General features: G+C 40.8%; 2 protein-coding genes across 3 annotated transcripts; one reads left to right on the top strand and one right to left on the bottom strand.

Moving 5' to 3' along the window:
• The first annotated feature begins 632 nt into the window (after positions 1-632).
• PRKAA1 (protein kinase AMP-activated catalytic subunit alpha 1) lies at positions 633-25,900 on the top strand. 2 transcript variants are annotated; one of them, XM_082336363.1, is made up of 9 exons: positions 633-781; positions 7,136-7,277; positions 10,277-10,370; positions 12,057-12,201; positions 14,042-14,129; positions 15,032-15,256; positions 19,599-20,085; positions 20,467-20,593; positions 22,955-25,889. In XM_082336363.1, the coding sequence occupies exons 1-9, from the start codon at positions 652-654 to the stop codon at positions 23,197-23,199; spliced, it is 1,683 nt and encodes a 560-aa protein (XP_082192489.1). In that variant the 5' UTR covers positions 633-651; the 3' UTR covers positions 23,200-25,889. The 2 variants fall into 2 exon arrangements, with proteins under 2 accessions (XP_082192489.1, XP_082192490.1); XM_082336364.1 differs by lacking the exons at positions 633-781; positions 7,136-7,277; positions 10,277-10,370; positions 12,057-12,201 and having other exon boundaries at positions 15,174-15,256; positions 22,955-25,900.
• LOC309602637 (uncharacterized protein) lies at positions 4,558-26,365 on the bottom strand. Its single transcript, XM_082336365.1, has 4 exons — positions 26,340-26,365; positions 6,241-6,322; positions 5,440-5,688; positions 4,558-4,721 (listed from the first exon to the last, which is right to left on the bottom strand). The coding sequence occupies exons 1-4, from the start codon at positions 26,344-26,346 to the stop codon at positions 4,625-4,627; spliced, it is 435 nt and encodes a 144-aa protein (XP_082192491.1). The 5' UTR covers positions 26,347-26,365; the 3' UTR covers positions 4,558-4,624.

Here is a 26,365-nt window from a genome sequence, read left to right as displayed (position 1 = left end):
GCGACCGCGCGGCTTCTCCGTTACAAGTACGCGTACGGTCCCGGCACGGCCCCGCTTCGGCGCCAGGAGGGACAACTCCCGCCGTGGGGAGCGCTCAGCCCCAGCTTCCCGCGGGCACAGCCCCCGCCATGGTGGCGGTGCCAGCCGGCAACACGGGGCAGCCCCAGCCTGCAGGCGCTGTCTCTCCGGACCCGGTGCGCGTGCCGCTGCCGCCGCCACCGGCGGGCCCTCGCACGGCGCCAGCGCGGAGGGGAACCGCCCGCCCCTCTGAGGCCCTCACTGCGCCCGCCTTCCCCCCCCGGCCCCGAAACCCGGGTGAATCCGCTCTGCTCCTCCGGGGGGGGGGGAAGGTGTGTGTGTGCAAACACGGGGCCCCGTCCCGGCCCCTCACTCCGCTCCGCAGGCTTCGGGGGCGACTTCTCCCACCCTGGCACCTCGTCCCGCCGGCCGGGTACGCCGTCTGGAGCCGCGACCCCGGGGCGCCGCTGGGCCGACCCGGCCCTCCCCCCCCCGAACCGCAATGGTTTGTCCCCGGGCAGGGCCATAAGGCGGCAAGTGCGGCGTTCACTTCCGGGTTTCGGTGCGGGCGGGCGCTGTGTGGTTGCTCCTCCCCCGCCGCCGCTCCGGCCCGGCCCGGCGCGGGCGGGCACTATGCGCAGGCTCGGCCCGTGGCTCAAGATGGCGGCGGCGGATAAACAGAAACACGAGCACGGGCGGGTGAAGATCGGGCACTACATCCTGGGCGACACGCTCGGCGTCGGCACCTTCGGCAAAGTCAAGGGTGAGCGGCGGGGAGCGCGGCCGCCGCCTGCCCCGCCGAGCGGCGCGGCCCGGCCGGGCTGCGGGAACCGGGGCGGGGGGGGCGGGCAGCGCGCCGGGCGGGCGCCTCGGGCTGAGCGGCGGGGTCTCTCCTGCCGCCGCCTGCGGTCACCTCACGGCGGCCGGTCCGCCGGGGCCGGGCGGGGAGGCGTGTGGGGGCCCGGGCCGCCGCCGCCCCAGCCCGTGGTTGCCCCCGCTCCGCCTCCCGCCAAGAGCGCTGCGGCGGGCTGAGCTTCGCCGGGGGCGACGCCGGGAAACCTGAGCTGCTGGGCGCTGCCCGGCCATTCCCGCCGGGGCGGGTGAGTCACAGGGCTGCGGCGGGGCTGGCGGCGCGGCCCGGCGGGGGCGGAGGGAGAGGGAGAGGCCGGGGGGAGCGGCTGCAGGCCGGCCGGGCCGCCGCCGGAGGGAGTTCTGCGGGCCCGTCGCGGGAGGCCCGGCCGCCGCCGCGCTGCCCGCGGGGTGGGCGCCGCGGAAGCGGGCTCGGGAGGCGGAGCGGTGAGCGGGACCGGCCGGGGTGGGACTCGCCGTCCCGCAGCGGGAAGTAGCGGCCGGGGGAGAAACTGCTTCCTCTTCGGTGTTGGCGGGAATAATGGCTGGAAGCTAATGGTGCTGCATTTATTCCAAATAGCACCGGGTGTGTAATGAAAGCAGGGAGTCTTAATTCTTGAGGTGCCTGCCCTTGCATTTTGCCGCACACGTACTAACGCTTGATGTCCTCGTAAGGAAGGCAAGGTTTCTCCCTCTACAAGGAGAGAAATAAGCATAAAAAATGAGTGTGGGGTTATTGGATGAATTGGCAACACAAATGGCACACGGATCTGGAAAGACTTGTGCTAAATCTAGTTGACCAATGGTTATCAAAGTTTTTTTTCAGCTCAGACTTTGAAAACTTTTCCCAGTAGGGGTGCAGATGCCATACTGTAAATCTGAAGCATAGTAGAAATAAAATAGAAGTTAAACTTCTATGCATTTTTTCATGGAAAAACTGCATTAGCTTACGCTGTTCCTGCTGTGTTGTTTGTGAGAATAGTTCACATATTTGGGTAGGCAAATTGAAAACATCATTTCACAAATGATTTAGACTAGACTCAGGCTGTATTCTTCATAAGTTTTTTTTTTTTTTTATGGTTAACCTAATGGATTGCTCATGATTATAACCAGTAAAAAAACCACAGCTTGTCCTGTTGTAGCGAATGTGCTAGCTGACTTTTAACATGATACCTTTTTTCAGTGTTGCCAGTTTTAATATTGCTCTATTTCCATAATATCCCTCTGTCTGCCTTATTTGATTGATGTTAGGTGTTTTTTTTTTTTAGGCTGCTTTGTAACTATTGGTTGTGTGAAGAGTACACACATGAATGTATGAACACATTTTTTTATTAAGGATAGGGAGAAATCACCTTGTGGTGAAATGCAGCATCATTCTGCCTACTGAATACCTTCCTTAAAGGGCTTGGGAATTTATTTAGGATCTGGAAGCAAGTGTTACTGTTCATGGACTAATGCTCTGTTTCCATATACAAATTCTTTTAAGTTTTTTTTATCGCTAGGTGATATACTGTGTTAGTTTTGTGTTGCTTCAGCTGTACTTAATAAAGGACATATTTTATCTTTGATACGCTGTTTTTCCTCCTGAGCACACATTTTCTTCATTTAATACCAGATCTGTGATTGTTTTCCTGTAATCCTAATTTCTCTTTTCTGGTGACTGATACGGTTTCATCAGTTGACAATAAAGTTGGAAAACTGTAAGAAATGTGTTCATTTTTTTAATTCAGTTAGGGTTTTCCTTGAGCTCACGTGATGTAGGGGGTCAAGCATATGGCGTTTTGAAAGTGGATCTTCAATTTTAACAGTGGTGGCAGCCCAAAAAGATAGAACTGGAAAACCAGTGCTTTACTTAGTAATTGTTAAAGGTTTCCTGCTGTCAAGGTAGCTGCCAGATGAATTCACCCTGCTGCTTACCCTTTTACCCTCACAGATAACTGTTACTGATATGATGTTTTTCCAGTTTAACTGTTCTTCTGGCTGTGCTAGCCTGAATTAACTACTGACTGGCTCAATTCACTTGACTCTGCCTCAGATGGACAGTCATGGAGGAGACAGCTGTTTCTAACCAATATCTAGGCAAAGCTAAAATGCCACAGAAGTGAAAAGCTGTGGGGTAGAAGAGAGTAACAAACCTAAATCAATTATGTGAGACACATTCTTATTTAAACTTTACCAGGATTCAGTTTAAAACATCTATCCCTATTTTCATCATTTTATTTTTTTTTCCTTGGTGAAACCTAATGCAAATTTTTATTTCCAGAAATTTTTGGAGATAAAATTAGCTTTCATAAACGGAAGAGTAATCAGGCTTCCAATGATTTGTACTGAGAAAATGAGGGATACTACTTAAGGTTGTAAATATTCAATAATTGTTCCAGTCTGTAGAACTAAGTTAAAAAAATGTGGTCTATATAGGCTGCAAAACTGATGTAAATAGGTCATCTTAGTCAAGGCAATGATAAGAGGCCTAGAAATGGGCAGTGATGATCAGTTTGCTATCTAGTGTTGTGCAGCAGTATGCCTTTGCATGGCATTAAATCAAGGGGGTTTTTTTTATGTTAGTGAAAACATTTGTTTAGCTCATACTTTGGAAGACTACTTTCTTCTGAGCCTCGGATTGGCTTTTTGGCCTATTGTAGGAGTGTTTCACTAAATACAACATCTGCTTGTTCAGCTTTTTTTCTACAAACTTCATGACTGGTACCTGTTGTATTTACTCTGGATGGCCTCATAGTTTTCTCTTCCAATTGAAGACGCGCTGAACTGAGTTTAGAGACTGTTGCTCCTGCCCTTCAGCAGTTAAAAGAAGTCACTGCTGCTTTGAGACTCTGTCACTGTTTAGGAAGTGTTGGTGCTAAGCATAGCCATAGTGAAGCTTGAAGGCAATTGGTATTATCATCATTGTTATTATTGGTATTATTATTATCTAGAACAAGAGGAAACGGCCTCAAGCTGCACCAGGGGAAGCTTAGGTTGGATATTAGGAAAAACTTCTTCACTGAAAGGGTAGTCAGGCACTGGACCAGGCTGCCCGGGGAAGTGGTTGAGTCCCCATCCCTGGAGGTATTTAAAAGCCGTGTAGGTGTGGTGGTTAGGGGCATGGTTTAGTGGTGGACTTGGCAGTGCCAGGTTACCGGTTGGACTTGATGATCTTAAGGGTCTTTTCCAACCTTAACGATTCTATGATTCTATCAGAGAATAAAGAAATATAGGGAAATATTTAGATCTATAAAGTGCACTTGTTTTTGCTGTGATTCTTTTGAAGGACTGATAGCTGGTTGAGGATTGGGGTGACTAACATAAATATATTTTGATTATTTCTAATTTTTCTAATACCCTTTTATAGGTAGAACTTCTGTCAAGAGGTAATACAAAGTAGCTTTTGGAAAGATAACACTGGCTGCTTGCTTTTCTACGTGATGTTATCATGTGAGGTCTTGCTTTCAGTTCTGTTCTTTATGCTGAATTCAAAAGTAGTCAGCAGTCTGTTACCGGTTGGTGTCTGCTGTTTTACTGATAACAGATACCTTGAACCATATCCAAGAAAACAGTTTTATTTCATGCAGTAAGTGGTTATTGGAAGCTCGTATCTTAAAAAGCTACATTTGTTATAGTCTTAAATTGAGTTAAGAAAGGGAGGCAAAATTGCAGAAGAAAATAATGATTCAATTTGAAATGTCTTAAGCAAGTGAACAGGCTTTTTGGGATCTTTTTGCACCTGCACAAAACCACAGTATGTTTTCATTACAATAATTTACTTAAAGTTGGCAAACAGAGTTGAAGAAGCATAAAATCTTGTTTTCTCCCAGTCAATGAATAACATCAAGGCTTGAGGCACGCAATCTTGAAGGCTGTGACAGTTAAAATTGGTTTCAGTCAACTGCAAATGTTACTGTTTAATTACTTTGAATGAAAAATGTGTTTCGGAAAACGTTTTCTAATGTGCCTTGCATATTGAACATAGATTGTTGTAGCTAACAAATTACTTTCCAATGTTTTTCTGAGTTCTAATGAAATTCCAGTTTTTGTCGAAGGTAGACTGACAAATCAGAAATCAAACAAATTGATAAATGAGACTTTATAACACAGTGTATGTCAGAACTAAATATTTATATGCTAAGCTGTAGAATTGCTCTACTATATATGCTACTTACTAAATTAAACACCTTATTAAATGTACTCTGTAAAGCAAAGGAAGATGCAAATTCATATATCTAACTGATTTTCGGTTAGTTTCTAAGATGTTGTTTCTTACTAACAAATTTATGTTAAATTTTCACTTACTGATTAAACATTTTTTTCAAGTAGTTCAGGCTTACTTCAGTTCACATTATTGATAGGCAAAGACTTTGTAATTCAAATGGAATAGTTGCTTTTCTAATGTTTAATGATTCATTACTCCTTAGGGTTTGAACATAGGTGATATAATTTGTTGGGTTCCATTAAAACGTCAGTCACATTGGAACTGAAGAAAACAAAGGGGATGTGGTTGCTTTAATTGTAGTTATGGTTGAAAGCAAGTAATTCTCATAGGTGACATGATTTTTACAGTTCCAGGCACTCACCTACCAATGCTTTGTGGTCTGTCTGGAACTTGAGATGGATGTCGGCTTTGTCCTGCGTTCCTCAGCAGTGCGAATGTGCATGTCCAGTGTTTTGGTTATTGTGGCCATTTTTAGGTGATGGCTCTTCTGCATGAGGTGATGTTTTTTTTCACCTTGAAGTTGGAGCCTTTCTGTGTTTTCAGGTACAAAAGGCATCTCACCAGCGCATTGTGATGGTTTGGGGTCTTGGGTAATCCACTGCTTAGTTACTTCCCTATAGGATTTCAGACAAACTGCTTTATTTTACGCAGTGGCTACCTTTTCGGTGTAAGAATAATCACTCAGATGCTTATCATTACCTCTGTTTCTCTGCTAAGAATTTCTTCTCACTTGCATTGGTTTTTAGCTCAATATAGAGGCAAAAGGCAGCAGGAAAGTCTTGTGTTGGGAATGAGATTTACAGATTGATAGGTGTTTGCTAATTCTATCCAAATTATCTGTTATTATTATTATCTGAAAGATTTTCGTGGATCACTGCTATTTGTCACAGCATCCCATGAATATATTTAAATAAAGCTTGAAGCCTGGGGCTTAATTAAATTCTCAAGTGAGGAGAGGCACCCAGATGAGTGAGTACGGTGTTCAGCACAGGTCTGTTAGCAATATCCATTCAAGTGGTCAAGGGTGAACCATGTAGGTGTCCCTGGAATCTGGCTGGTCTTCAGAAGGTAGGAATCAGGGTGGCGAATGAAAGTGATGTAGTTATAATCACTGCATGCAGAAAACAATGCAGGTAGTGGAGTCTTCTAGTGGAAGAGATACTTACCTTCTGTGGTTTATCTGTGATCTGGTGTTGGGTTTAAGAAAAATATTCTTAGCAACTTCGTTGCGGCTACTTCCATTAGCACCTGCAAAATTAAGGACTTTAAGAGGGGTAACTGGGAAATATTTTACATTTTTGAGTTCCTCTGTTGAAAGAAAAATGGAACTCTCCTAGAAGTAGGAAGGAAACTGAGGAACGTAGGAGGTTGCATGTTTGCATTGCTTCTCGTAGTTACTATTGGGTTTTATTTTGTGCATTTCTTGTAGCTTTTGCTACTTATTTTATACAATAAAGCCCTGGTGTTTACTGCACAGACTGTGGAGCTTGTGTAGGGTCAGACTGCTCCAAGGACAGATGAATAATTATTTTTCAAGTAAACTGGTCAGATGCTCTTAGTGGTAATTCAGAGTAATTGCTGAAACAGGCTTCTTGAGGGAAGGGTAGCAGTGATATCTTCAGTAAGAGCGATCCTTGCAGATAAAGTAGAAGGGCTGCAGGAGAACATGCCTGAGTGGGTTACCAGGTGAGCCAAAAGCTTGGAGTGACTTACCCAGGGATAGAAAATTATTTTCCTAATTAGCAAGGATGGCAGTGTTTTGGGGTATGCTTTGTTTGCTTGCAGTACTGAAAAAATGTAGTCATGCTGCAAGACTTTTGAGGGTTAAGTTTAAGGTTTTTCTTACATATCCCATTCATCTTCTAATGACAGAATTGTGGGAGAAATTGGAGTAGGGCAGAAATGAGACGCCATCTGGTTTTCAACCTCCCCAAAGATAATGGGGATATGTGGAATGCTAACATCTTAACTTGTATTTCTTGGCTACAGTCGCAACAGGCAAAGGATTGTCGTTGTGGAGCAATTGAAAACCCTGACTGAATACTTCCTTTTTCCTTGCAGTTGGCAAACATGAGTTAACTGGGCATAAAGTTGCAGTGAAGATCCTGAATCGACAGAAGATTCGCAGCCTTGATGTCGTAGGAAAAATCCGCAGGGAGATTCAGAACCTCAAACTCTTCAGGCATCCTCATATAATTAAGCTGTAAGTTTTGCTTGCTATAATCAAACATATTTAAGCAGTAATCTGTTTTTGCTCTCACTGACCTGAAACGTGTTTAAAGGGCAATACTCCTAGCAGTATCTTGTCAGGAAAGTAACCAGCTTCCAAGTATGCAAGTGTTTTCAGTGTCCTCTGTAATGCATTTTCACAAAACTGATCTTCTCTGCAGGCTGCAGAGCTTCCATTAGATCTTTGCTTACAAATTCTTTGGACAGGTATATAAAAGGTAATGGCATGATAGATACTTCTAGTAGCATCCATCTCTGGTTCTAGCTGTTACTTAAGTTTTCTTCTTGTTATATTTGATCTTTTTTTCTGCTTAGAAAATGAGTTATTAAGAACAAGATTGTAAAGGGTGTTTGTATAGTAAGTTTACTGTGATGTGCTGGTCAGTGATCTATGGTTTTCCAATGTAGATGGTGCTCTGTGAGGTTTTTCTGAATCCTAAGAATCTAAGGATATGCAGTTTGTTAAATGTGATTGATATTTCAGAATTCTTCAATATAGCTGCTACCACTTGTCTAAATGTGGTATTTACAGTGTGCCTGTTTACGTCTTAGTTAATCAGTAGTTCATCAGTGGAGTTCAGAGTACAACTACATATGTCCCAGAGTAGACCCCTCATGTCTGGTCTGAGGAAATAAATTATAAATGCCGTTGAGCTTTTTTTCACTTTCATTTTCTGTAAAGTTAACCTGCACCTCTAGAGTCTGAGTGACTTTCACTGTCTTAATCATGGTGTTGGCGTTAGGATTTTTATTGGTCTTGTCTTAAGACCCTGCTGCCACTGAAAGGTTCCATCCCTATGCACTCCGTTTGATTTGACAACAGCTCTTACACTGAAGCTAAACTGGATTCTGTAAGATCAACTCACTAACTTCAGTGGGTTAGTTTTCAGGAGACCACTGAGCTGATTTGGCTGCAAAATTGCTAGTGCTGCCAGTTAAGAGTTCATGAACGAGTCCAAAGGACATACCTGTAGTCAAACAAAAATAGGAGGTGTCAGTGTACCAACTGAGATGTGGATGTGGAACAGGAATGTGTACTTGTGTTGCTAAACTGCTAAGTCAGCTTAACAGGTTTCAGATGGCAGTTTCTTTCTCAAGGAATTATGAGGAGATTTTTTTCTCCTGCACGTGGAGAGAAAGGACAAGATGTAGGAGATGATGGAAAAATTGATGGATCCCCAACTTCTCGGTTGGTCAACCTGCATATCTAAAGCAGAAGGATTATTAGCCTATATGTAAATAGCATTTGAGATATAATTGATACTGTTGTGCAGGTAGACTTGCTAGTAACTTAGGATCATGCTGCTTGTACAATTAGGAACTGGATTGGGGAGCTGCTAGACAGCAGGTTAAGATATTTGGGATAAAGGTAAACAGATTTCTTCAGCTTAATGTTACAAATTAGACAGTGTCTAATTTGGAACATTGCTGTGCTTTATGGAAAATTTCATATACTGCTAAAGCCCATTGCAATAAGATTTTCTTTCTATACCATGCTTTAAATAAAAACCTTTGGATCATCTCCTCTTGTGGTTTTTGACCTCTAGCAATAGAATGCATCTTGTTTTCCTACATAAAATTGCCTCTTTTTGCATTCTGGTCATCTCTGCTGTGTGGTTTGATAGCCTTATTTATATTATAGCTATGTAACTATTCTACGACGTCCTTTTTCATAACCAGAAAAATGAGTTGACTATAGAGAAGCATGGCTGTAACTTTTGGATTATAAAGATTAAAATACTATTTCTGTAGTAGTGTCTTAGCCATGGCTTCAGGATGTTGTTGGTATTTATGTACATGAGGTACTTTCAACCAGGGTATTAGAGAGAAAATTGGTAAAGGCAAAGCATCTGGGACTATAAGATTTTAGGTAAAACTTTGAAGATCTCTGCCTTTGATAACTGCCTCAGAAGGGTATTGAAATGTTACACTATAATACTAAGCTGTTAAAATAGGTACACGCATATATGTGCACACACATTCACCTGGGTAGTCTGAACTCATTGCTGTCTATGTAGTTCAAGAATAACTTGTCTCAGTAAGCTGAAGCACATCTGTTTTCCCCTTTGTTTGGGAATCTGCATTTTGCGGAACGTTACAGTTCTGTAGTGTATGTGTGAATTCCATTATTTATTACAATTTGGATATTTGCATGCTTAAGTGCAGTACCTTGAAACATTCATTTTAATCCCATTGCTGCCTCCTGTCTTCTCAATATAATATCTGAATTTTGGCTGGAGTGTTATCAGTGTTCATTTTCTTGTTCCATTAAAAATCGGTCACTTCCGACTGCGGTAAGGGGGAAAAAAATGAAACAACTTTTAGGTAAGGATATGTAGCAGAAAATCAATCTCTTAAATGGGGAGTTTGGCCTTAAACTAGTTATTTCAAAACATCAAAGTTTTTTTTTTTTTTGAAACTTAATAGAAGTAGACTGAGAAAAATAGAATAACCAGAGTGTTGATACTCTTAAATACTAATGACAAATTTAGGTCACTTTTACAAAGATGATATTCATGAATATTAACAGCAATTTTTTTCCTAGTCTTGAAGTACACTTTTTATGTATGCCAAGTCAGGTTTTTTGCATGTTAAGGTTGAAAAGGATATTTTTGAGAGACTAGCAAAGTCCTTTTGAATTCCTTCCTCACTGCACCACGCTGTCTGCAAGGCAGTACTCTAAGTAGTTTCATAGAAATCGTTTGGGCTAAGCTTAGTCCTCTCAAAGTACAAAGACTGATATTCCTGGTGGGGAATACAAATTTCTTGCTAGTCTTGGCAATGATGGCATCACATAGAGAAAGGAGAAGAAATAGCTTCTGAAAAGTATTGTCATTCCAGTAGCTGTAGATTGGCTGATTAAATATTTTAAAGCATACTTTTATCTGACTCTTTGCACAACTTTGGTTTTAACTAAATGTAACTAGCATCTTTTACTTAATGTGTAGACTAACAGATACCTTCTCTTATCAGGTACCAGGTCATCAGTACACCAACAGACATTTTCATGGTGATGGAATATGTTTCAGGAGGAGAACTGTTTGATTATATCTGTAAAAATGGAAGGGTAAGATGTAGTCCAATTCTACAAATCAATGACTTGCATTCTGTTGCTTTTGCAACATTCCTGTGTCACCTAACACTGAGGGGACAGACAGATTCTTTTTGGGGATCCTTGGCAGAATGTTATAATTAAAGCTTTTTCTTAACAGAATATTATGATTAGTGTAGTACAGAATTTATGATTAGAGTGGTACAGGATTTCTACAAGCAGAATCAATATAGTACAGTTTATAAGTAGCGTAATACAGAATTTATAATACAGCTTAATTTAGGATTTCTAATCACTGAGACCCTCTGCAGATAGGGTAAAATCTTAATACATGGTTTGCTGTATCAATATAACAATCACAGTCTAGACTCAAAAATCATATGAAAGAATAAGAGTCACTCAGTTCTTGGAGGAAGCAGAGGATGATGGAGGCATCCCTGGCAACCAGGGGTCATGGGTCGCAGTGTCCAGCAGCAGTTCTGGTCAATGTTCCCCACTTGGGACTTGTAACTACTTGATTTTACGGACAGTGCTCTGGGGGCTGTTGCACTTCCCTGTTCTGTGAGGGGGTCATCACCACCACCTGGCTGGCTGGATGCCTGGGACCTTCAAGGCTGGTAAGGATGGGGGTAATCAGCCTGGCACCCAGGAATCCTGAGGCTGGTAGGGAGGGGAAGAAGAAATCTGGTTTGTCTACTTGGTTCACAGGACCTTCAGGGCATGATAATCAGGGAGCGGGCATGAATATATCACTTGGTCAGAGAGAATGGCTGCTTGCCTCATAAAACCACGTTAGTTATGCTAACCACATGAACAGGGTGTACTGGTCACACCCTGTTAAATGAAGGTTTGTTTTTATGTATTCAACATTAATTTTGCTGTTAGCAATTAAAATATACTTTATGAGTATGTCTTGTTCTCAAAGTAAAAATTGTTACATGTTAACACGTTTCAGATCTTTATGTATGACTTTGTCACAGCATTTTTCTTCTCTACTGATACATTAATTTACAACTACTGGGTACAAACTGGCCGGATATGTATCCGGCTGGAGTAGCTGAAAACTATTTTTTCAGTATAACCCATTATTGGAAAGCTACCATTGTGCCCTTATTAACCTCTTCTACTAGTAGAACAGTTTCTGTGAAAGTTCTAAAGTCACGTTTGACAAACCATCCAGATAGCCAGGATACTTTTAGTTAGTTGTTACAACAAACTTTTGACATGGATTATGGCATGTTTGTAAGAAATGCCCAGCTAAGTCTGCTGTTTGGTGCTAGCTGCTAATAGCGTGAATAGCATCTAAAATTTATCACTTCTGTGTTGTGTGTCAGCAGCTTTTGTTAATGCTGTGCTTAAATGTCAAAGGTCATTGATATTCCAATTAGACAAAGTTAATGTTTGGGTGCTGATGTTTCTAGTTACTGAGTATCTGCCTAACCAATTGCAAAGGCGTGATTGAGAAATTTCAGTGACTTCCTGAGTTGGTGGGTATGTTTTGTTTTAGTCATTTTAGAGCTGCGGTACAAACAAAATGATGTAAGCTATGAAGCTTTCTGCTACAAGTTCTGATAATCTGCTGTATAAAGTACCAGAACTATAAATAATAACTTTAGGTCATGGGAAAATTTCCTTTAATTCATGTAAAGGAAACAGAAGTTACCTTCCACTGTCTCATAACTGTTTAAAACCTTTGTCTAGCTTGATGAGAAGGAAAGTAGACGTCTGTTCCAGCAAATCCTTTCTGGCGTGGATTACTGTCACAGGCATATGGTGGTACATAGAGATCTGAAGCCTGAAAATGTGCTCCTTGATGCACACATGAATGCCAAGATAGCTGACTTTGGTAAGCATTGCTATATTATATCTGATTGCATTTCTGGTTTTATTTAGATCCTGATAATTACTATGGGAAATATTTAATAAAATGTGTATACTTGAATATCCTTGTGGGACACAGTACGAGAACCTCAAAAGTATGAATGTAAAGCAAAATTATGTTCTTGCACATCTGTAGAACTTGTTTTCCTCTCAAGCTTTCTTTTCAGGTATTTTCTGTGACTGGGTGAAATTGTGAACTGATTTGTATGGTTTTGCTTAATATTTTCTCCGAAATGCTAAACAGACTTAGTTCCTGTTCTTTCCGCTTCAAAATTCACTCCTATTGCCTGTTACACCATCTATGAAATGTAGATGCTTAGCTCTCTTGGAAGTAGAGTGCAAGGGCAGTTCACCATGTTTAAGAACCACATTGCTATAGTAAAATACACTAGTCCTCTTATTAAACTACTCTAAATTCACTTTAAAAACTCTAAAGATGTGATGGAAAAAACGTAATTGAAGCCTAAAAGGTAAAATAAGAACAGTTAACCTTGCAAACTCCTGCGCTTTTTTGCTATATACCTGCCTAACTAATCAGAAAGCGTAATTGTTTATACTAGCTATTTGGCACAGCTGCTGAGAAGACTGGCAGCTAGTTCTTGGAACTATCGGAATCAGGAAACCTCACCATATAGGCATAGTGAGGTATCCATACTGCTGTATCATCATGATATATCTCTTGTAGACATAGTGGATAATACCTGCCCTTGTAAAGCACTTTGAGGTCTCTGATGAAAAGTGCTAGGTAATGCTGAGTATTCTAAGTATATTTTAAAAGTACAGTGTTCGAGCATGGTGGGCACTGGGAATCGTATTGATTTCTTGTGTGTAGAAAATGCTTTGGGTGAAATGGCTTACGTGGTGAAGAAACGAAGTACAGTAACTCATAAAAATATCTTCCTGTAACTTAAGTATCAGCAAAGCTGTAGCACTCAGTTAATTGTGGCTAATGTATTAAACAAGAGCTTAAAAGCTTTTGTGTATTAGAATATGAAAGCTAGCCAAGCTGTACTCTTTCATCACTGTGCCCATCCCGTTCCCCTGCCCCCCCCCCCCCCCCCCCCCAAAGGGTGTAATTCCTCCTTGGAGACTGAGTTCTCTGGCTTATGGTAGTCTTGATCATGCAGCCTCCACTGAGGAAACTAGAATATACTTTCCACAGCTGTTCTAGAAGTGGTAATTCCTTACTGATATTAGACTGTACTGAGGGCTGGTCAATGAAGATGGCCTAGTTCTAAAGTACACTTTAATTACTAACAGAATATCTAAAATCAAACTACTGAACTGCAGTGATTCAGGAACCAGCGGAGCAGTGTAGGTGTCTAAATTGTGGTGAAGTCGTGTACTCCTCAGTTCCCTTATTCTGTATGACATCCTGCAGAATTTTAGGCAGTTCTGTGGTATCGTCTTCCACTTCGGCATTTAGAAGCAAATGTGTTTTTTAAGACTTTTTTGTTAATGACCAAAATCCTATCTTGCTATGCTGCTTCATCTCCTTTATAGCAACTTTGTTCTCTATCATGCCTGTGTCATCCAAATTGTGCTGATTTTTGTCTTGGAATTAATATGTTCTCAACTATTTCTAGGTTGTGTGCAGTAGTGGATTGATGTTACTCAAATTTCTAGTAAACTGAATGGAGGATTATGTGGCATGCTCATATAAAAATTTACTGAAATTCCAAACAACGTTACTTCTTTACTGAGATAAATTTGTTAGTTTTCTAATTTGAATTACTAGGTGGTATATGCAGTGTGAAATAATTTTGCTCTCTGAACTTTTAGTAATTACTCTTACACACTTTCAGGTCTATCAAATATGATGTCAGATGGAGAATTTTTAAGAACAAGCTGTGGCTCCCCTAACTATGCTGCACCGGAAGTAATTTCAGGAAGGTAGTTTCTTTTATATTGGATACATGTGTGCACGTACTTCAGTCATTTTGCTGCTTGATTCTAAAGGCTACGAAAGTAGTTCAGTTGACAAGCTTGATGCTGAGAAACCATGGGTTGAGCTTTTAATTGTCTTGATAATTTTTCATGAGTATTTAAGGCTTCTATAAACTAGCTTTGAATAGTTCCTGTAAGGTTCAGGATGATGTCTAATGCCCCAAATGCAGTACATAAAGTGTGCTTGAATTGGTTTAAAAATCTCACTTACAGCTCAGATCTTGGAAGTAGAGGTACGGATAGAATTACAGGCAAAGTCTGCTGTGAAGTTGAGTAGCAGTGAAGTATTTGCTGCAGAGTAGTTACTCAGTCTGAAGGTAACTTCCCCTTTTTTGGATTTGGTGATTGTCAAATCTGCTTTCAGCTACCCACCCTAACATTACCTCTTACTGATTGGAGGCCAAATATCTGTTTTATTCATGCAGTAGCACAGATTATGTGACAAGTTCTGCTATGTGGACTGGTCTTAAATTTTTCAGCCTCCCAGATTTGGGGGATAAATGACTTTGCACAGACTCAACTAAAACAGTGACAGTAATGTATAACGTGGGCTTTCTTAGTAGTAGGTGCAAATGTCTTTGTTTGCCACTGTCTTAAATTGCATTTGTGGATTATTGTTGTACGATAGAGAGGAAAACTACGTACTTGTGCCCTGTTGTATATTTGAAGGGGAAGGACACTAAAGTTCAAGGGAGGCATGGCATAGAACTGAAATGGTATAGTATTTGCAGATTAGTTGTCTTAAGTTCATACGCTTTTAATTACTGTGATACAATGTAAGAACGTAGAGAAAAAAAACCTATTTAAATGTATTAAAGACAAATCACTAATAGTTAACTCTTTCCCAGATTATATGCAGGTCCAGAAGTAGATATTTGGAGCAGTGGGGTTATTCTCTATGCTTTGTTATGTGGAACGCTTCCATTTGATGATGATCACGTGCCAACCCTTTTTAAGAAGATATGTGATGGTATCTTTTATACCCCTCAGTACCTGAATCCGTCTGTAATTAGTCTTTTGAAGCACATGCTGCAAGTGGATCCAATGAAGAGAGCAACAATCAGAGACATTAGGTAAAACACTAACTGATGTCTGATCACAGGGTGCTGGAATGATAATCTCAGTGCAAATATGCAGAACAAAGAAATCATACAGCTTGTCTGTGTTTTATAGACTGAGATGAAAAATTCAGCTTCTGGTGGTTTGGCTTTAGCTCTGATGGTTCTCATCTCCAGTGGCCAATGAAGTATCCACTGGAGGTCACAGTAAAACAAGTTATATACATACAAAAATTCTGAGAAACTCTCGGTTTAAGACTGCTATAGCAAAGCTGTTTGCCTGCAGAATGGTTTGCAAAAACTACACTGAATTGACTTCTCTGGGAAAAAAAAAGTCTTTGCTGTGAAGAACGACTATTCCGTACTGTAAATGTCTGAGAGGAAGTTATGACTCTTTAATCTGATAACTACTGCTTTTATTCATATTTCTTCAGACTCTGAAAATCTATTAAGACTCTGAATATTTCACATGCAAGATAGCACTTTCTAGCTTCAAAACCTTGGCATGAATTTGTGTGTGAGTGATAATTACTGCATCAAATACTGATAAGTTAACCTTGTAGGTACAGATAGCCATCAGGGGCTCCAGATTCCAAGAGGAGATTGTGGAGAAGGTGACTGCTTTGACAAGTGCGCAGTGGGTCAAATAAAAAAAATTGGTAGGTGATAGAGCTGTACTTCATACAGAAGCTTAGTTCGGTTTTCCTGTTTCCTTTTGTAAGAAGCTCTAAGGAGAGAGCTCTGATATACTACCTTAGTGAAAATGCTGCTTCTTTTAGGGTTGGAAGTTAGGCAATGTTCACGTTCTTTCAGTAGAACAAAAAACATGCTGCATTCATCCCTTGCTACTTTATTACAGTGGGAAGTACTTTCTTGCAGAGATCAAAGCACTCTGGGAGCTAAGCATTGTGAAACATGAGAAGTGGTGTGAAAAAGATGTGGAAAAATGTTGGTTACAGAGCATGGATGGATTTTGAATCCTAAACAGTTCTGTCTTATTCGCCATAAGACATGCCACCTCACAGTTTAAATTGAGTACTTTAGTTCTTCTAGCAGGGGGCGTGTGTGTGTAATGGGAGAGGCCCACTGCAATGAATAGTAATAAAATGTTCCTCTGGGTTCAGTCATACAGCTAGGGCTGTGCTTTGTAGAGGTATAGGAAAAGCTTTTTCTGCTTCCAAATTAACCGGTTGCTTCTGATGAAAGTGTAATGTGCTCAATACATTTGTGCCAAGGCATGTTCTCAGGATCACACTGACTAGAGCTTCATCCGTTGTACTGTTTTTTGCTGGGATAGAGTTAAATTTCTTCATAGTAGCTTGTATAGGGCTGTGTTTTGGATGTGTACTGAAAATAGTGTTGATAATACGTGGATGTTTTAGTTACTGCTGAATAGTGCTTACACAGTGTCAAGGCCTTTTCTGCTCCTCACATTGGCCTGCCAGTGAGCAGGTTGGAGGTGTACAAGAAGCTGGGAGGGGACATAGCTGGGACAGCTGACCCCAGCTGACCAAAGGGATATTCCATACTATATGACATCATGCTCAGCAATAAAACTGTGAGGGAGGTTGGCAGGGGTGGGCTGCTGCTTGGGGACTGGCTGGGCATCAGTCAGTTGGTGGTGAGCAATTGTTTTCATTTGCATCACTTGTCTTTCTTGGGTTTTATTTTCCTCTCTCTTTTTTTCTTATAATTTTTTAAAAAAATTCTTTCTAATTATTAAACTTTTTATGTCAACCTACAAGTTTCTCACTTTTACTCTTCTGATTTTGTGCCTCATCCCACTGGTGAGGAGTGAGCAAGCAGCTTGTGTGGTCCTTAGCTGCCAGCTGGGGTTAAATGGCGACAGTCCTTTTTGGCACCCAATGTGGGGCTTGAAGTGTTTGAGATAATAGATTTCACTAGAGCGTATTAGACAGAATTTGTAATTGCTGTATTTGTTAACAGTTGCTGGTCATTATGTTGATTTATCTGTTTTCAATATTAGTTTATCTGATCTGTGCCATGTTCTCTCTTTTGCTGTATATGTTAAAGACTGGTTTTGGCTTTTGCAGTTTGCTGTGCTCTGTAGTGCTTAGTGATGTTTTGCCTGGGAGATTTATTGTTAAAAACACTGGCCTTGAGCTTAATTTGCTATTCGGACTCTGTACTGAAGCTGTTGCTATACTTTGGGTACCATCTCATGGAGACAATTAACAATTATACTACTTTGGCTGAGAGGTTTTTTGTGGAGGAAATAAAGAATGGTACCTTCACCACCTTCTATGATGTTTTCTCTCTCGTTACAATAACTCTTCAATATCTTGAACATCCTTGGGTAGTCAAAATTCTTCGACTGGTATTACTTAAGAGTATTGTTTCAACTTTTTCTAAGGTTAACAAGCTATTTAGGAATATCACCCAGGCCCCATGGCAGTGTGGTTATGAATGGCAAGGCATGTGGGAGCATATGGGCAGGCATCTAGAAAGCTTGTCACCTCTGATGGGCTGGGACTTCACTCCTGAACAAGTGCAGGATCTTTATGAATTGATAGTGTTTGGAAAAAAAAAAAAAAGATGCTGTGGCTATTCCAAAGAGGCACAACTTATCGCACTGTGCTAGGGCCTGGCCTGCACCTACTGAACACTGCTCAATACTATGCAGCACCCTTAAGGAGAAGAGAGGGTCTCTGGATCTGAAAACATACCAACAGACACTGTGGCTAAGCCAGAGACCCAGCCTTCAACTCTGTCAGTTGCTCCTATAATAAAAAAAGAAACAATTGAAGCAGAAGTTGACTTGTTTAGTAAGGGATGAAGAAGCATCTCCTAAGAGGGAGCAGGAGATAGAATCAGAAGCAGCAGCCTGTTCTGCAGCAGAGCAGTCACAAGAACAGGAGGAGGAAGGGACTGAAATGAGACAGAAACCACCTGATCCCTATCCCTAAGTGAGCTGTGAGATATGTGAAAAGATTTCAGCTGTCAACCAGGTGAGCCGATTCTCAGCTGGATACTCTGATGCTGGGATATTGGGGCCAATAGTCAGGAATTAGAAGGTAAGGAAGCCTGGCAGCGGGGATCCCTTGCTAGGGATAAGGCCATTGACAAAGGGAGTGTAAAAGTGACAGGAGTCCTCAGTCTTTGGAGGCAACTCCTGTTGAGTATTCGAGGAACATCCTGCAGATTCCCTAACAAAATGGACTAACATTGAGGGAGGTATCCAGTATCTGAGGGAATTAGCTGTGGTGGAGGTGATCTATAGCAACCTGGATGACAAACAGATATCCAAAGACCTGGATGAAATCTGGTGCGTGCGGTCCACGTGGTAAAAGTTCGTATGCCATGCACTGATGTCAAATGCCAACACCCTGGTGATAATGAGCTGGACAGACACGGAGGCACCAACTGTGGATGGATTGGCCAGCCACCTCTGAGAATTCAGAGAGTCTTCCTTCCTCCATACAGGCCTGTGTCTCAGCTGTGGAGAAACCCATAAGTTTCTTTCTCACTTTTACCCTTACGATTCTCTCACCCATCCCACCAGTGGGGAGTAAGCCAATGCCTGTACTTAGTTGCTGTCTGGGGTTAAACCACGACATCCATATAACTGCTCTTAAATCTGTAGCAAGTGTTTATGTTAGAATACTTTCAAAATTAGTGTCATGCCATACCCTTTGGCTAGTTAAGCAGCTTAATCTAGGCACACAAAGCAATCTTTCTGTAAGATTGGGCAATGTAGGTGTTTGGTTCCTTCTGTATCTTTCCTTTTCTCTCTTAACGAGTACCAGCCCATGGGTACAGTAGTAAAGAGGTACAGATTGATGCTTCCATAGCTTCCCTCAACTCTTTTAAGTCTTGAAGAGATAGGTAGGGGTGTTCTGAATGAAAAAATGATAGGCAGCTTGTTTGGCGTGGGGAGCATGTGACTTCAATGTTCAAAAATTCATGTCCAAACATCTACCAAAAAAACCTAACCATCAACATTTCTTAATTTTGTTATGTATTGTTACATGTGTACTTAGAGAGGAACAACTTAAATGGGTAGTGTAAGAATTCAAGTTGAAAATATCTCAAAACTAACAGTGGCAGTAAAAAATATGCCATTTATATGAAAAGCTGGTTGATGAGTTACACAAAGATATTTTTGGAGCTCAGGTAGTTGAAAAACTTACAGGAAATACTTTTTTTTTCAGTCTCCTGCAAAATGTCTAGCAAAATCTTGTGAAGGTGATTGCTTTCCTTTATGTATGGTTTTATTGTCTGTGCTACACAGAAGGGGACTTGGACTGACAACTGATTCTTTTTTGTACAGAGTAAAAAATTTTAAAAGGTTTGCTTTACATACATATACTCAGACTTATTTTATTTTTAAATCTAGGGAACATGAATGGTTTAAGCAGGACCTTCCGAAATACTTGTTTCCTGAAGACCCATCATACAGCTCTACCATGATTGATGACGAAGCCTTAAAAGAAGTGTGTGAGAAGTTTGAATGCACTGAAGAGGAAGTGCTAAGTTGTCTATACAGCCGAAATCATCAGGACCCTTTAGCGGTTGCCTATCACCTCATTATAGATAATAGAAGAATAATGAATGAGGCCAAAGACTTCTACTTGGCTACAAGCCCACCGGATTCTTTTCTTGATGATCACCATCTGTCTCGCCCTCATCCTGAAAGAGTGCCATTCTTAGTAGCTGAAGCACCACGTCCTCGCCATACTCTTGATGAGCTGAATCCACAGAAGTCAAAACACCAAGGTGTAAGAAGAGCTAAGTGGCACTTGGGAATACGGAGTCAGAGTCGACCAAATGATATCATGGCTGAAGTTTGTCGTGCAATTAAACAACTAGATTATGAATGGAAGGTAAAAGAATAAAGGACCTTTACAGCAGACAACAGTAAATTTTTGTTTGAGCTGTGTGGTTACATAGCCTAGAAGTCTGAAACTATGTTCTTCTGTGCTGGAAAATAATCTTATGTGCCTGTGCTGACTGCTTATGCTTGCTGTGCAGGAAGGGTTTTGGGGGAGGCTATTCATGCTGACAGGAAAAAAAAGTCTTGCTGACATGTCTGACTCTTGTATTGGGGCTGTAGGAATGTTTTTTCTGTTGGCTAAAAAAAACCCACAACTTCAACAAGTAAGCCTGAAATCACTTGATAATACCAGTGAGTTGAAATGACAAAAACAATATGCAGTGCTTTTCAAGCAGTTCTGGTAACTTAACTCCAGTCTCTTTTGTACTAGGTTGTAAATCCGTACTATTTACGTGTTCGAAGGAAGAATCCAGTAACAAGTGCATATTCCAAAATGAGTCTACAGCTGTATCAGGTGGACAGCAGGACATACTTACTGGACTTCCGTAGCATTGATGGTATGTGAAGACTTACGTAAGTTAAGGGAGTTGTATGGGAAATCATTCTAAATGCAAACATGTCTTAATTGACTTGTTTACAAGTGAAGTAAGTGTTGCCCTTTAGTTTAAGCCAATCTAGATCTGTATTAGTGTTTCTTTATTCCTTCCTGGTCTAATGTTCCTGTGGTCAGATGGTTAGCTGCTTCATCCCTTAAATAACAGCTTTTTAGCTGTATCAACTCCTGAACTGCTCCATTTTGTGTCTGCACCAGCACTAATACCACTAGTGCAAAAGGGGACAGGGCTGTGAGAGGTGAGATTTGGATTGATCTAAACTGCCTTTGGAGCCTCACCCCCAAATTTAAACATTAATTTAGATCTGAAGTAAGCATGTGAATAACACTTCCTAGTGAAGATAAAGCTTGGCATCTAGACATTTAAATTTGACTTGGACTGTACATTGTTGTACTGGGTCTGGCTGAGATGGAGTTAATTTTCTTCATAGCAGCCTATATGGTGCTGTGTTTTCGATCTGTGATTAAAACGGTGTTGATAACACACTGGTGTTCTGACTGTTGCTGAGCAGTACTTGCATAGTATCTAGTCTGCCTTTTTTCCCCACTCTGTTGCACGCAGTGAGTGGTAGGTCAGGGATGGCAAGAAGCTGGGAGGGGATGCAACCTGGAGAGCTGAGCCAGATTGACCAAAGAGATACTCCATGCCATATAATGTTATGCTTAGCAAAGAAACTGAGGGGATGTGGGTTCGGGGAAGGTAGCCTTGAGACTGGCTGGGCATCAGTCTGCTTTGGAGAGGCGGTGAGTGGTTGCCTTTGCATCACTTTTTTTTTTTTTCCTTATTAAACTATGTTTATTTCTACCCCTGAGTTTTCTTACTTTTGCCCTTCCAATTTTCTTCCCCTTTACGCTGAGGTATTAGCTGCCAGGCAGAGTGAACCCAGCAATGCTAGTAGCAGACAAAATTTGAGATAGGAGTTGTATGCTTGCAGTAACTGAAGTCTTGAAAGCAGTTGGTCTAACCTATAGAAAGATATATTTTATAGAGTGACAGTAACACAGCATACAAATCCCGGTTGGATATCTTCCTGAAAATGAACGGAGGAGCTAATAGAGACTGGCCCACAATCCTTGTTTATGGGCATAGTAGACTAAAGCAGAATTGCCTGCAGCCAATGGTGTAGACGACATGCCTAGGAAAACATGTGGCATGGAAAAAGGATTTACCGGAGTGTGGCTGGATTGCAGTATAGGGTGGCTAAGGCTGTGTCTCATGACAGTTTGATCTGATCTGACTTGGCAGTGCAGTTCTTGCCTCGTTCCTTCCAACAATACAGGTGCTTGCTTAGATCCAGTGGTACCTGATATAGGGGACTGATCACTTTCCTGTACTGACCTACTGCACTGTAAGACAAATGCCATCCCTCTTGGAGGGGAGATGACTGCTTAGAGCTGTGCAGCTGGGGGAGGGCAGCCTGCTGCAGTCCTGGCTTCAGCTCCTGAGGAAGTACAACCCAAGGGCATGGATTTACCATCTCTCTTCCAACAGTGAAGCTGATTTGACTTTCCGTTCTCTCCACCACAGTTAACTGTTCTCTGTTCCTCTTACCGAACTGTAGTTTAAAGTAGCTTTGATGTGAAAAGGCAGTTTCTCCTGGAAGTAACTTTTCTGGTGCCAGGTGAGAGTCCAAACTAATGTTCAGTATTTAAAGTAAGAACAGAGATACTTCAGCAGAACATTACTTCTAAGATGGAAGTATGTCATCCTCGTACTGAAGGTAGACTTAAGCTGCTGCAGCCCAAATGTACAACGTACTATGGGGAAAAGCTTCCAAAAGTGAAGGATAAATTAATGTAGATGCTAGCAATTAATATATCAACAAATTATAATAAAAATACAAATAACAAAGTATAAACAACCAAATATAAAGAAAACAAAAATAGAATAAAAATGAAGTAGATGCTAGAAAAAAGCATCTACAAAATGTTTGAACTGTTATTGGACTTAACCTTATGATGCTATCCATGTTTTTGTTTTAAATAACCTAAATTGAACTATTAGCCTCTGAAATTAATTCATGAAAAATATGGCAAGTGCTGGTCTAAACTAGATGTAAACAGTTCTGGAGCACAGTTCAGAGTACAGGAATAATTAGCATAAGGACACTAGCTTCTGTGTTACTATATGTATAAGCTTTTATTTTGTTATCAAATATATACAGTTTGCAAAAGCTGTTTTATGTATTAATCAAGACTTTAAACAGCAAGATTTAAAGGAGTGAGAAGGGGAAGATGTTTGCTGTTCCTATAACTGGTTTGATACTGATACTTAATTTTCCTCCTCTCTCCCCTTGCCCCCCAGATGAAATTACTGAAGCGAAGTCTGGGACTGCAACTCCACAGAGATCAGGTTCTGTGAGCAACTACAGATCCTGTCAAAAAGATTCAGATGCTGATGCACAAGGAAAATCTGCAGATACATCCCTTACCTCATCAGTGAGCTCTTCACTTGACTCTTCTACAGCTGACTTAACTACAAGACCAGGGAGTCATACAATAGAATTTTTTGAGATGTGTGCAAATCTTATTAAAATACTTGCACAATAATTTTGAAGATGGGCTTATTTCTTTTATAGCAATAAGCATGCCTAAATCATAGTCAGATGCTTCCAATTATAATCAAGTTAAATTAACTAAGGCACTGAAAAAGCTAGCCACAGAATGCAATTTGCACAGGGATTGAAATGATTATGAGCAGTTAATGTATATTATTTTGAAGCTGGAGTGAATTCTGATTGTCTGCTGTCCAATAGTGTAATACAGGTACAGGAAATCACATGCCCTTGGAGCAGTGTTCATAACATTTTACATTGAGTGCACATTAGGCTGCATATAACATTTAAGTTAGACCTTCTTGTTTTTTCATGTAATACATACATCTGATGCACTGTAAGTAAATGTACACTTACTAGTTCAGTGACCGAAGTATGACTTGTTGGTCACCATCTACAGTTGTGCCTCAGCTGGTCAGAACTGTCAGCATCTTCTAACAGTAACGTGTTAAAACTGCTGTGTTTCTTCCCCCTTACTTGACAGTAAATGATAAAGAATGAGACTTAGAGCTGAGAAGACTTGCCACCCCATGGGCTAAACCAAAATATTGCTCCATGAAGGAGAACTGTCAGCAGGTTCCTGATCTGTGCAGGTTTGCTAGCTCATGCCTTAGCGTGGTAGCAGCACAGCAGCTCCCCACTGCTACTGCAGGCTGAGAATCCTTCTCCTTAGAAATGTGTGCATGTAGTTAAGAGCACAGCCTAAGGGCTGTTGAATGCTAGTGCAGAATCTGAAATTGACAGTTTTTTGAAAGACATGTTAATACTTTGATACAGCTGTTTATCACATGTTAACTTAGCATATACTATATAGAATTCACTTTGCAGTTGAAACTACATATATAGGTTAGGTTTTCCTGGGCCACCTTTATAGCAAACTTTGCTATTTAAATTAATTGTGAAATTAAATAGTCCAGCTTTCCAGTTGAATATTGAAAACTGATCATGACAACTTGAGTGCTAATATTGAAAAAGTTTTCAACAACAGTAGATTGCAATTACCAATAACATAAACCCCTTCTGCATTTACGGTTTTTGAAATGTTTCAGGAAGAAAATTGAACCTTATATGTTAAAATCACAGCTAGTACTTGCACAAAAACATTTAGTCTTTTGTAAATTGGGTATAATTAGCCACAGTTCCATTTTCACCTAGCACTAGTAGACATAAACAGTAAACTGTATGTCATAAAATGTTTAGTTTTGCATTCAAGAATTAATGTTCTCTTCAAAGTAAACTTAAAGACCTACTCAGTTTCAAAGGTTGCTCTCCCAGGGAGAGACTGGAAGTGAAGGCATTACTATGAACAGTGAAACCTGGACTCTTAAAATGGATGGGGATTCTTGCCAATGACTGAGATTTCATCTATGGAAAACTGCTTGTTACAGATACAAGAACAGTTTAATCCATGCCAACTGGCTTCAGTCTAGAAATGCATCTGTTGCAAACGTGCACAGAATCTGAAGAAACATAAAGCTGCTTTAGGGCCCAGAACTGCTGTAACTGTGTTCTGAACTGGGCAATTGTGCGGTCTGTCTAGTATGTAGGTACAAGTAACAATTTCAGTTCTTTATCCTCAAGTGTCGCACATGGTCCCTGTAATGCAAAGTTGTATTGCGGTATCTCAAAGTGGAAGATTTTCCTTAGGTAAAGCTTTGGGTTTAAAGTCCTGAGATTGAGATGTCAACATGAGGGACCAGCTGCAAATCCTGCTTTTAAGTCCTGTTTTCAGTCTTGTAAGACTTGGTTCTGATGTACTGAATAAATCAGTGTGTTCATTTTTGTTACCCTTTTATTTTGAAATTGTTACATATTGCACTTGTACAAATATAACAAACGCACAAGTTTTTTAATTGTAATAATTCCTCATCTGGGATTGGTTTGGGATCACTCTTGCATATGTTAAACTAAATATTTATAAATGGTATCTGCTCCTTGTAATGCTGACCACAAATGCAAGGTGTCAAGGTGCAAATAGCTTGTAATTTTTGTATACTTTTTTGGCCCTCTTGTGCATTAAGACAACCATGGTTTTTCCTTTGTCTTGGTATCCAGAGGTTAAATCAAGTTTCTGGCAGAAGTGTACTGTATGTGTAGTTTTAAATAAAGTAAATCTTACTGGTATGATAAATCAGTTTTGATGGCCAAAAATTTTCTGATTGAATTGAGATTTTTGTAGGGGCTGGGGGAGGGAGAAAGGGGGACTGGCAACCTAGTTGAACCCAGAACAGTGGTCTGTTGAGTGACTTTCCTATGCTTTGTAGATCTTGCTGTTTAAACTGCTTTCTTCACATGTTCCTACTGATCTTGCAGACCTCTCCTTAGCATCGCACTAGTATCTGCCAATAGGCTGTGAGACAAAACTTCACTGAGAAAGCTGCCAGGGTTGTAAGGAGGCAGCTTATGCAAATACACAAATTGGTCATGTATGTTACCCTATATTCCCAAGCTCACTCCTGTTGGAGTACATTGAATTATCTTGCCTTTGTATTGTAATTTTTTTCAAAGACATGGATGAACCTGATTGTCCATGTGCAATATAACTCACTAGGTAATGGCTAAAAATTCATCTTCGTGGTGCAATATTTAAAAAAAAAAACTCTCATGTTTGTCTTGATAAAGTGTTTAATACAAACTTGGAAATAAATTTTACTTTACCAGTTGATTACCATTGTAAGATATGAAGTCCTGTCCTTTAACAAAGATGTGCCTACTTCCTATGTTAATTTCTTTTGACAAAGCTGAATGGCAAAAATGCTTGTTTATAACTGTGTAACTTTTTAAACTTTCAAAACTGAAAACTAAGTAAACATGAAATACAGAACCTTCTTGTTTGAAAATGTGTGCATGCTGTCTTCTAGCGTTATGTATGTTATAAATTAACAGACAAGGACGGATATACTGGTTTTGAAAACAACAGCAATTAAGATTTCTGAATAAGCAGCAATATGCCAACGCCTGACTGCAGAGTTCCCAGCCAGGCGGGCTGGGCCAGCAGCTGTGCCAGCCTGGCCCCTGACTGACCGCCTGCCCCTAGATCCTGTAAACCCTCTTGCTGCAAAAAGGAATTTGAGATGGGGCGGAACACTGAATATTCAGTGTAAAAGTCCCCTTTTGCCTGCCCTTTTGCCTTACCTCCCATCTTCCATCCTGCTCTTTTC

The sequence above is a fragment of the Platalea leucorodia genome (genome assembly GCF_965183815.1).
Source record: "Platalea leucorodia genome assembly, chromosome: Z".
NCBI classification, from domain to species: domain Eukaryota; kingdom Metazoa; phylum Chordata; class Aves; order Pelecaniformes; family Threskiornithidae; genus Platalea; species Platalea leucorodia.
The sequence above is the reverse complement of the archived record's forward strand: the minus strand, read 5'-3'. Positions and strand labels throughout refer to the sequence as shown.

What these genes read in the sequence shown, in the direction of transcription:
- PRKAA1 (XM_082336363.1), top strand. Translation starts at nt 652, where the DNA reads ATGCGCAGGCTCGGCCCGTGGCTCAAGATGGCGGCGGCGGATAAACAG. An exon ending in CCGGAAGTAATTTCAGGAAG is followed by an intron (nt 14,130 to 15,031) that starts GTAGTTTCTTTT and finishes ACTCTTTCCCAG; the next exon opens with ATTATATGCAGGTCCAGAAG. An exon ending in GGACTTCCGTAGCATTGATG is followed by an intron (nt 20,594 to 22,954) that starts GTATGTGAAGAC and finishes CTTGCCCCCCAG; the next exon opens with ATGAAATTACTGAAGCGAAG.
- LOC309602637 (XM_082336365.1), bottom strand. An exon ending in TCACAGATAAACCACAGAAG is followed by an intron (nt 5,689 to 6,240) that starts GTAAGTATCTCT and finishes GAAATCCTATAG; the next exon opens with GGAAGTAACTAAGCAGTGGA. An exon ending in AGACAGACCACAAAGCATTG is followed by an intron (nt 4,722 to 5,439) that starts GTAGGTGAGTGC and finishes TAACTGTCACAG; the next exon opens with CCTTCAAGATTGCGTGCCTC.